Here is an 11,106-nt window from a genome sequence, read left to right on the forward strand (position 1 = left end):
CACAAAGTGTACATAACTTTTTTCAAGTTGTACCACTTGGGTACATAAGTCCTTTTCAAGTATCACCCTTTCGGGATACATTTCCTTTTCATAATGAGATCAAAAGATTATCCTTTCGGAACAATCTTTACTACAACATATGCAGGATCTCATATACACGGTAATCACCTGTCCAATCGGAAATCAATATTCAAACGGATTCTTATAATATTTCATCATTTATATGTAAATCACAAATCATTATTGGTTTATTACTTGTAAATACCAATTACAAATCATAATGTACATAATTCAACAATCAATTCAACACATCTACATGCTTAATTTAGTTATACGAACTTACCTTGACAATTGATCGTATTTACTAGTCCGAGACTTTTTCTTTCCCTCGATCTTTTTCTTTGTTCGACACTTCCGGATCTATATAAATAAATTTAATCATCAATTCTATGATTTTTACATTCAATCAAACCCATTTCACATTTTAGGAAAAAGTATCATTTTGCTCCTAAACTTTTAATTAATTCCAATTTCGTCCCTAGGCTCGGAAATTGATATTCATGCAATTTACTCCTTATTCTAAGCTTTTAAAAATTCAAATATAACTTGTACAGCACATGTATTTCATAAATTTTAGAATTTTTCCAAGAATTTCACTACTTTGCAATTTAGTCCCTACACATGTTTTCACTAAAAATCACTTTGTAAAAGTGGTTTATCTATCAATAATCTTTCATTTTCTATCAAAAACTTTCAATTTACAGCATATTCATCCATGTTTAGTTTTCTAAACTTTGGTTTTCTTTTAATTTAATCACTCAAATAAAGAAATTAAGCTTTCCCGATCTCAAAAATATAAAAATTACTAAAAACGGGACATAGAACTTACCGATTCAAGCTTGAAAAGTTTCCTTTCTCTCTCCTAGGGTTTCCATGTATTTTATGAAGAAGAAGATGATATAAAATGAGTTTTAATTCTATTTAATCATTTGTCATACTTTATTTAATTCAATTTCTAATTTAATATTTAATCTTTTCAATTTTTCCATGGATGACTCATTAAAATATCTACATATTTTTCATCAATGGTCTAATTGCCATATAAGGACTTCTCACTTTTAATCCTATAGCTATTTAATCCTTATAACTACTAGAATTTAACTTTGATATTTTATTCAATTTAGTCCTTTTTGCAATTAGACACATAATTGATAAAATTTTTCAATAAAAATTTTCATGCAATATTCCTATCATAATACTTATCATTTTATGAAATTTAAATAATTTCATTTTTCGAACTCGAATTTGTGGTCCCGAAACCACTATTCCGATTTCATTGAAATTGGGCTGTTACAAATTGTCTCACATACTCATGTCTTAAACTTATATGTCTAGACTTTCTATTGTACACCTTATGATACGCTCGGTACATGGTGTATTCACTATTATAATAACGGAAATGGCGAACCTACGTTATGGCCACAACTTTATATCTAGTAAGAGGTTTCTTAGCCATTACGCTTCCTTGCCAGTAGTCGACAAGGTTATAAATTTAGCCTCCGTAGTTGAATGTGAGATGCAAGTTTGTTTCTTAGAGGGTCAACTAATGGCTCCACTTCTGATCGTAAAAATCCATCTCGATGTGGACTTATTGTCACTTAGACTTGTAATCCAACTTGCATCTGAGTAACCTTCGAGTACCGCGGTATAACCACTATAGAATAATCTCAAATTTTTTGTTTTTCTCAAATTTTTTGTTTTCTTAATATAGTCAAAAATGCTAAAATTTCCTTTCTAATGATCGATACTAGGGCAATTTGTAAATCTCGCCAATTTGCACACAGTGAATGTGATATCGGGTCTAGTGCAATGCATTGCATACATTAGACTTCCAATTGAGTTGGCGTACTCAAGTTGCACTATAGTCCTCCCATTATTCTTACTTAACTTGAAGCTTGAATTGTATGAAGTGTTCATATCCTTGATATGCAAGTATTTGAACTTTTCCAATACTTTCTTGATGTAGTGATATTGGCTTAATGCAAAGCCCCTTTCATGCTTTTACAACTTTATACCTAGAATTGTATATACCTTATTAAGATCCTTCATCTTAAAATTCGAGGTTAGATGCTCTTTGGTCTTGCGAACACCTTCCATGTTTGTCCCAAAAATTAACAAATCGTCTACATAGAGACAAATAATTACACCGTATCTATTGGTGAATTTAGTGTAAATACATTTATTCGCACCATTATATAAAAAAACCATGTGATAAAATAATCGAGTCAAATTTCTCATGCCACAGTCAAAGTGCTTGTTTTAGACTATATAATGACTTGATCAACTTACACACCTTATGTTCATTCCTAGGAAGTACAAAACCTTCTAGTTGCTCCATGTAGACTTTTTCTTTGAGATCACCATTCAAAAAAGTCGTCTTAACATCCATTTGATGTACATGTAATTTATGGATAGATGCAAGTGCCATAAGAATTTGAGTGGAGGTCATCCTAGCTTTGGTGCATAGGTGTCAAAATAATCTAGGTTTCACATCTTGAAAACCGGGTTGGTAGAGTCCGGTATTAGATTGTGGGCTCGAGAGATAAATTGGGTTTAAGAATTAAGATAGAATAAAAAATTAATTAGTTAATAATTGTAATAATAATAATTAAACTAAATAATAATGGTATTAATAATCAAGGCATTAGTAAAAATCAATAAAGACTAATTTGGAAATAGTGGTTAAAGTAGAGGTTAATTGTGTAAATTAAAAACTAGTGGTTAAAAAAGGAGTTATTAGAACAAGGGAGAATAGAGGAGGACTTAGAGGGTAAATAGCCTGTTTTCAAAAATATGGTTAGTTCGCTATAAAAAGCCACACCCATGGTCTGTTTATTTTTATTTTGTTTCCCTCCATCCTTTTTTATTTTATTGTTAGATCTAAGATTGAAAGTTTTCTTTCAAAAATTTCTTCATCTTTTATATTTTCTTGGCATTGAAACACTCTATTCTTTCACCTTTGCAAGAAAATTACTATTTCTTCTTTAATTTCCTACCTAAACTTAGCTCGTTTTTACTCAATTGGTACAAATTCGTGGAGATTTTCTAATCTTCGCCATTGCATCTGCTACCTTGTATTCCTTACTAGCTCTAATGGAATCGCATTGCAATCGGTTGGCATCTGTCTCACTACCGAATTGTCACATTCTACCAAAACCTTTTTTGGACTCTGCCTCCCAAGCAATGCTGAGGCTGTCATATACCGCCTATAGCTCCGCTTGCATAACAGTATTGAGGCCTAGAAACCTACTAAACCCAGTAATCCAACAGCCATAACAGTTGCGAAAGATTCCCTCAGCTGAAGCAAGATTATTGGTGTCCACTGCTCTGTCACAAATTTGTTTTATCCAGGCCTCCATCCAATCCCCATCGTCTTTCTATTGCCTCGAGCCTGCTGACTTTTAACAGCCACCATGGTGCTCCTCAAACATGCAAGGCGTTTCCCATTTATATTAATGGAGCAAAAATTCCCAGCTGCAAACACTAAGTAGTTTCTTTGTTTCCACAGCCACCATATTATGACTCCAAAAGTATCCAGTTCACCATATTGATCGGCAAGTCCTCATTTAGAGGATTTAGAAACGTGATGTCTCTGCGCCCATGTCCGAATATGCGCTAGACAAGGGTGTTGGATACGATTCTTCAAACAAAATAAAGATTTGGACCTGTAGCATCAAATCCAGATGTACCAAGTCATCAATAAGCATATCGCCATATCCTACAATAGTTAACTTCTAACACATGAACATCCAACTTATTAATCATTACCAGGTCATCAATGCAAAATAAATTTAAGAATAAATATGAATTCAAGCACATAAAATATGTTGCATTTGACTTGAAGCTGCTCTCTCATACAAACCCCCCAGATTCATATAAGAAATATGATTAATAATCATGTGTGCATGAGTGCATTTGTGTTTCTCTGCTATGTTTGACTATGTAGCTCGGACTCAAATGTCATTGAGGAAATATACATGTTTTTGACACAGACATGTCTGAATATTCATCTAACATGGATGTATGATATGAGCACTTAGAGAAAAATGAAGAGTCAAAGTAATAGCATTTATGTGAAGAAGACACTCAGATGAGTAAGGCATACATCAAATCCAACCACATAACCACCTGCAGCAGGTAACTGGGCAGTAAAAGGGAAAAGGATCTGCCAGATTGTTTCCTCATGGTCTTCTATTTAACCAGTTTCAGAGAAGTAAAACTTTGTTCACCAAAAAAAAAAAAAAAAAGTTGAACAAACTTTATGAAGCAATAACATTACTATTTAGATTCAAGAAAATATTGGTCAGATTTGCATTTTTAAGAAGAATAAAAAAATTTACTCAAGATATGATATAAGAGACACATATATCATTTCCCTTACCTGGGGATCTGTAGCCGTCATAATTCTGGTTCAAACTCACATCTGCAAAATGGACAACAGATGAAAGATATGAGACTACACATCCAGTATACTAAAAGTAGAGCTACGAGTATCACTTACCCAATGGACTACATTCTTGACTCAGAAAAGGGAAGAGAACGCAGAGTAACATGAAAAGATGGGATGGTCAAGTTAACTCCTTTCAGCAAAGCAACATTGCTAGTGATAAAGGCATTTGTTCGCATTAGAAAAGCACACAGAAAATATAGAGACCAATGCATGGCCTGCTTGAACAAAGTCACAAGCCTTAAATAATAGAAACTATTACAGCAGAAGAGATCCTATGGAGAGCAAAGAGGAGGACCTTAAGAAAGGAGCCATCTATCTATAACAACCTAGCTCTTCCATTTCCTTCATAATTGTCTGTAATGTAACTCTAATCTCTTCTGAATCCTCATGAGATTGATCTCCTGAGAGAAACAAATGAACTTTGTCTTTAACTACCAACCAACTACACCCAGGGCTCTTCTTTATCCTTTTTGATTTCTTGTCTATTCTTACTTTGTCTCCATCTTTCTTCTTTCCCGAGATAGTATATAAGTTGGACAAAACGACATAAGGAGTTGCACTATCGGGCTCCAATTTAATAAGCTGCTGAGCTGCAAGCTTTGCGAGATCGATACGGAGATGAGTCATGCTTGCACCCAGGAGAGCTCCCCAAACTCCACTATGGGGATCAAATGGCATTGAATAAATTAAACCAACTGCTTCATCAAACAACCCAGCTCGGCCGAGGAGATCAACCATGCATGAATAGTGGTCAGGCCCTGGTTCTATGTTATATAAAGATGTCATGGATTTGAAGTGCTCCCATCCTACTTCTATGAGTCCAACATGGCTGCAGGTGGACAAAACAGCAAGAAAGGTTACCTGATTTGGCTCCTGCCCTTCACTCTGCATTTTCCCAAACAATTCAAGTGCTTCTTTAGCAAATCCATTTTGAGCAAAGCCAGTAATCATTGTATTGAAAGAAACAACATTCGGTTCTTTAATACTCATAAAGACTTGACAAGCATCGGCTACATTTCCACATTTTGAATACATTGAGACAAGCGAATTTTGAACTGACAAATCGAGTTCCAGACACATCTTTATTGCTTGGACATGGATTTGCTGCCCATTGCTTAGTATTGCTGAATTGGCAGAAGCACTCAACAGACTGCTCAAAGTATGAGAGTCTGGCTTTACTGATTTCTGAAGCATTTCAGTAAACCAGCGAAAAGCCTCCTCATACATTTCAATACTTACAAACCCTGAAATTACTACAGTCCATGCAACATCATCTTTCTCAGGCATCATTCTAAACAACTTGACAGCTTTATCAGTTTGTCCTTTACCAGAAAACCCCATAATCATGGTAGTCCAAGAAACTACATCCTTTCTAGGCATCCTTTCAAAAAGTTCATAAGCTTTCTCAATCTCATTCTCTTGAACATGGCCCATGATCAAAGAATTCCAAGAAACCAAATCTTTCCTCGTCATCAAATCAAATACCAAATTAGCAGAACCAGTACAACCAAATCTGCAATACATGGTAATAATAGAATTCCCTAGAAAAACAGAAAATTCGAATCCCAACTTTAAAACCAATCCGTGCATTTGAATTCCTTCTCTACATCTATCAAAATGTCCACAAGCTTCAAATATAACAGTCAAAGTAGTAGAATTAACCAAAACTCCTTCCTCTTTTCTCATAGCCGAAAACAAACCAAAACCATCAATTAAATATCCCATTTTTAGGTACCCATTAATCATTGTTGTCCAAGTAACTACATTTCTCTCCACCATCTTGTCAAACAACTTTCTAGCCTCCATAATTCTCCCACTTTTGCAATACCCATCAACCATTAGGCTCCAAGAAACGACATCTCTCTGAACCATTCCTTCGAAAATGCCATCTGCCATATCCAATCTCCCAGCTTTCACATACCCATTTATCAATACATTTGAACAAACCGGTTCCCGCCATTTCCCAGGAGTATTTTCGTAAATTTCCAAGGCCTTATCAAACCTTCCTTTACTAACAAACCCCGTGATCATCGTAGCATAACTCACTGCGTCCCGTTCAGACATGTTGCAGAAAAGCTCATAAGCCTCATCAACCATACAACCATTCTTATTATAAGCGGTGATCATCGCATTATACGAAGAAGTTGTTCTTTCAGGCATTTTAGCGAACACTTCACGGGCTTTCGAAATGTTCCCATTTTCTGCGTATGCAGTCAACATGGCAGTCCAAGATACGGTGCTTTTGAAGGGCATCCGGTTGAAGATTGATTCAGCTTCTTTGAAATTTCTGTTTCTTCCATGTTGAGTAATCTGGTTATTGCAATAAACGAGGAATTTGGTATTTTTGCGGAGGATTTTCGCAGAGTTATGGACGATGCTATCCTTTGTTGCGGTGTGAAGTGAAGAAATGGAAATTTTGGGATGAAAAATGAGGTGAACATAGTAAAGGGAAGATTTTGATTTTGATTTTGTTAGCATTGTTAAGAAATGGAGTCCATGATTTTCCAAGTTCATAAAATTTTAAAGAAATCGAGTTAAACACCTATGCCGGCCGCAACTTCGGGGGCCAAACTATGCTTAACTTTCTTTTTACCTTAAAATACGCTTTCTTCCTAATTTACCCTCTGCTCATTTTAATATTTTTTTTTTATTTTGAACATAAAAAAAGTTGCCCAAAATGTGTCATGTCATCAATGACGTGGTACGTTGACAGTGATTGCGGGCGGTTGACCATTGATTGGTGTTGACTGATTGTTCATTGACATTGATCAATCGTTGATGGATAAAAAATATTTAAATATTTAAATATTGTAAAAAATGCTTTAAATTGTAAAAACTAGTAAAAATCATTTTATTTTTCAATTTATTTAAAAATATATAAATATAGATAAATTATTTAAAATATTAAGAAGCTCTAAAAAATAGTAAAGTTTTTAAAAATTCTTATAAAATTGAAAAATATTTAAAATGTTTAAAAATAAATTTTATTAAGTTAGTATTTGATACACTAGCAATATACGTTATTGTCTCTTTTTTAATATTTATTTTTAAATATTCTACTATACCATTATAAAACACTTGTTAACCCGATTAAATAAATAAAATATTTAATATATTGATAATAGAGTTTTGGTTTTTAGGGTATAATAAGATATTAAAAAATTAGTTTTCTTAAGATGCACGGATTGATTGTGTGTATAAATTTTTGAAATATAATATATTTATAATATTATAAATATAATTTATGCTTTAATTATGAAGAAGAAAATTTGAAAATGAAACTCTTATGATATTTAAATATATAATTAATGATTTAGAATTTTAATATATATATATGATATACTTTTATCTATTAATAATTAAATATCATTAAACTATTTTTAATTTTTTATAATTTATAAATTATGTAAAAATTAAAGTATATTATTCTATAAAAATATTAAAATTAATAAATTATATTATTTTGAAAGATGCAAAATAGATACTTGAATATAATATAAAAGGATACAATTCTTTTATTCCATAAATAAATACTTGAATAAGTAATATAATACTATTCAATAATTATGCACTACTCTAAGTATAGTTCTTTAAATTTCATATAAATTTTCTTATTTTTAATAATGTTTTTAAATAGTATTCAATTTTGTTTTTAAAATTTTTAATAGTATTTATAGAAAAATTAAAATAGATATAAATATTTTAAAAAATTAAATGATTAATTATAGATCGATTATGGGTTGGGCTATCTGGTCCAACTTGAAGGCCCGCCCAAAATGTGGAAGGGTGTGACAAAAATATAAGCCCGAAAAATAAGTTTGGACAAAAAAATAAGACCGGTTTAAAAAAAGGGTCGGGCCTTGGGTAAGGTATTTTTGGCCCCGAGCCTAGCCTGGCCCCACCCGAATTCACTAAAAGACAAAAAAAATCTACTTTTTTTAATGTTATTTTCTTGTTGTTTTCTCCCTATTTTGTTACCATTTTACTATTATATTGCTACTATTTTATTGTTATTGTTTGGATATTGTATAAAACTTATTTTATTGTTAATTTTTTATTATTTTAAAGGTATTTGTTAATTTTGTTATTATTTTAGAGGCATTTGCTTGTTAAGTTGTATTTATCTTAGTGTTATTTAAGTCTTCATATTTTTAAATTTTATTTTCAATTTGTTGGGAAATATTTATTTGGATACTTTTAGTATTTTTAATGTATTATATATATTTAAAATTATATAAAATTAATACTGGTGGGCCAGGTCGAGCCTGGGTTTTAGCATTTTATCCAGATCGAACTTGGGCAAAATTTTTGGCCCATTTTTTGGTGGGCACAGCCCTAATAAATTGGTCTGAATTTTTAGTTGAGCCCACTGACCCATGATCACCTTTAGACTAATTAAATAATATTTAATTTTTAAAATTTTTTACTAGTATTTTTTGTTTTTAAAAAATTGTATAATTTTAAACTTTTTAATAAAATTTTAAACATTCTCATATTTTATTTTTAGAATTATGAAACCTTATAAAATTTAATATTTCATTCTTATATTTTTGAAACACTATTTATTTTTATTAATTAATTAAACAATATTTAATTTTTAAATATGATTTAATGATATATCTATAATAATAGTTTTAAATTTTAGGGAGTTTTCTAAATGATAAATTATTTTGAATTATTTTAATTTAAAATTTTAATGATATATCTATCATTTTATTTTATTAAAAACAAATTTAATGGATAAATAAAATTGAAATATATATAAAAGTGAAAGAATAAAAAAAGTATATTGTTAGAATACTAACCCTTTAAATAACGACTTTACATTATAAATTAATATATGGTAAAATTACTCTTTAACTAAAGGTGTCCATGGGCTGAGCTGGATCGAGGCCCGATTTTAAAATATTTTGAAACCTAAGCTCGTTTTCAGACCAACCCTAACCATCCAAAAAGTTTATTTTACTATTAAAAATTAATAAAATATTAAAAAAATATTTTTGGCTACTATTTTATATATTTTTATAATGAAATTTTAATTTAAAAAATATTTTTTTATTATTTAAATTGAATTCAGCTTAAGACTTTTACAATTAGGTCCAACTAGCTATTTCATTAGTTTTTGATTTTATGGGTAATTTTGAAAGTTACCATTGATGAGTGCTGGATGTTTATGATGAATTAACATGGAATTGAAGCTTTAATTTTGTTATATGATGATTTTATCAAGTGATTTCAATAAAAATTGGTTTTAGGACTAAATTGTGAAGAATTAAAGAATTAAGGTGTGCTATTAAATTTCTATATATCAAATGTTGTAAGATAGCCTAGAATAATTGAATAAATTGTCAATTGAGAAAAAATTAGCTCAATTGATAGGATAATTGGTAAGGGACTAAATTGTAAAAACTATAAAAGTTAGGTTAATTGTGTAATTATGAAAATTAAGGGGTATTAATTGTGAAGCAAATTGAATTGAAATATATGCTAATGAATGAATAATTTTACATTTTAGATCAAGAGCCGTATGTAACACCCCTAACCCGTATCCGTCATCGGACTAAGGTCACGAGGCATTACTGAACAAAAATACAGTTCCGAACATTCTCATGCTAACACAAGTCGTATTCATATTTACATGTAAAGCATACAATTAATTAAATATTAAACATACATTATAAAACATATTGTACATACGAATTATAGGTTCATCACTTTATTGATAAGCAAATACCAAAAATAAAAATCAAACTTTATTTTCTTAATTCTAAACATGCGCATATTTAACCAAATAAATAGTATCACAAGACATTTTATCTCTTTACATATATGGCATTATCTACTACCTACTCAATATTTAACTTCATCAATTATACCTATTATGTCAGTCACATAAGTATCACATATGCATATTCACTTCCATTAAAAACCGAATCATAATGACAAGCATCATTCGATTGCGCACAAATACATATATGCATATATATATATATATATATATATATATACACAATCAACATCTTGCTCCTTTGTTAAGCCAACTTACAAGTCCTTTATAAAACCTAAAATATCATAATAATCTCTTACTATATGTTCGAACTTAATATATATATTTATATCATCAAAAGCTCATTTACATATTAACACCTATATCAAACATAAAAACCAATTTCATATATATATATATATACTTTGTCTATACCCAACCAAAACCGAATCATCTAAACATACTCATGATAATTTATACACACCATGACTGACTCATCAACCACAACCAAGTCCACCAATCATTTTCAAGCTATTTCTAAGATGTATAACACCAATCACATATACCATTCATTCATTTCATATAACATTATAAATAAAACGTATTAAACCATTACCAAACGTAACCAAATTCAAACTTTGAAGTTAAGCCATATTAGCATGGCTCAAATTATACATATCCAAGGTCGAACAAAATACATATTAGCCTATACATGCAATAAGTTCGAAAATAGACTTTTAAAAGTACCGAAGGTTGACGATAGTGTGGATGACTTCTCTGACGATCCCCGAGCTCGTAACTTACAACAAAATCTATAAAACAGAGTAAC

At 30.8% G+C, this 11,106-nt stretch overlaps 1 protein-coding gene across 1 annotated transcript; it reads right to left on the reverse strand.

The window, feature by feature from the left end:
• Positions 1-2,953: 2,953 nt before the first annotated feature.
• Positions 2,954-7,145, reverse strand: LOC108487452 (pentatricopeptide repeat-containing protein At1g53600, mitochondrial). Its single transcript, XM_017791803.2, has 3 exons — positions 4,562-7,145; positions 4,442-4,483; positions 2,954-3,725 (listed from the first exon to the last, which is right to left on the reverse strand). Exon 1 carries the CDS (start codon positions 7,022-7,024, stop codon positions 4,823-4,825), a length of 2,202 nt encoding a protein of 733 aa, XP_017647292.1. The 5' UTR covers positions 7,025-7,145; the 3' UTR covers positions 2,954-3,725; positions 4,442-4,483; positions 4,562-4,822.
• Between the last annotated feature and the right edge of the window lie 3,961 nt (positions 7,146-11,106).

Source organism: Gossypium arboreum, chromosome 10 (genome assembly GCF_025698485.1).
Source record: "Gossypium arboreum isolate Shixiya-1 chromosome 10, ASM2569848v2, whole genome shotgun sequence".
In the NCBI taxonomy this organism is placed as follows: domain Eukaryota; kingdom Viridiplantae; phylum Streptophyta; class Magnoliopsida; order Malvales; family Malvaceae; genus Gossypium; species Gossypium arboreum.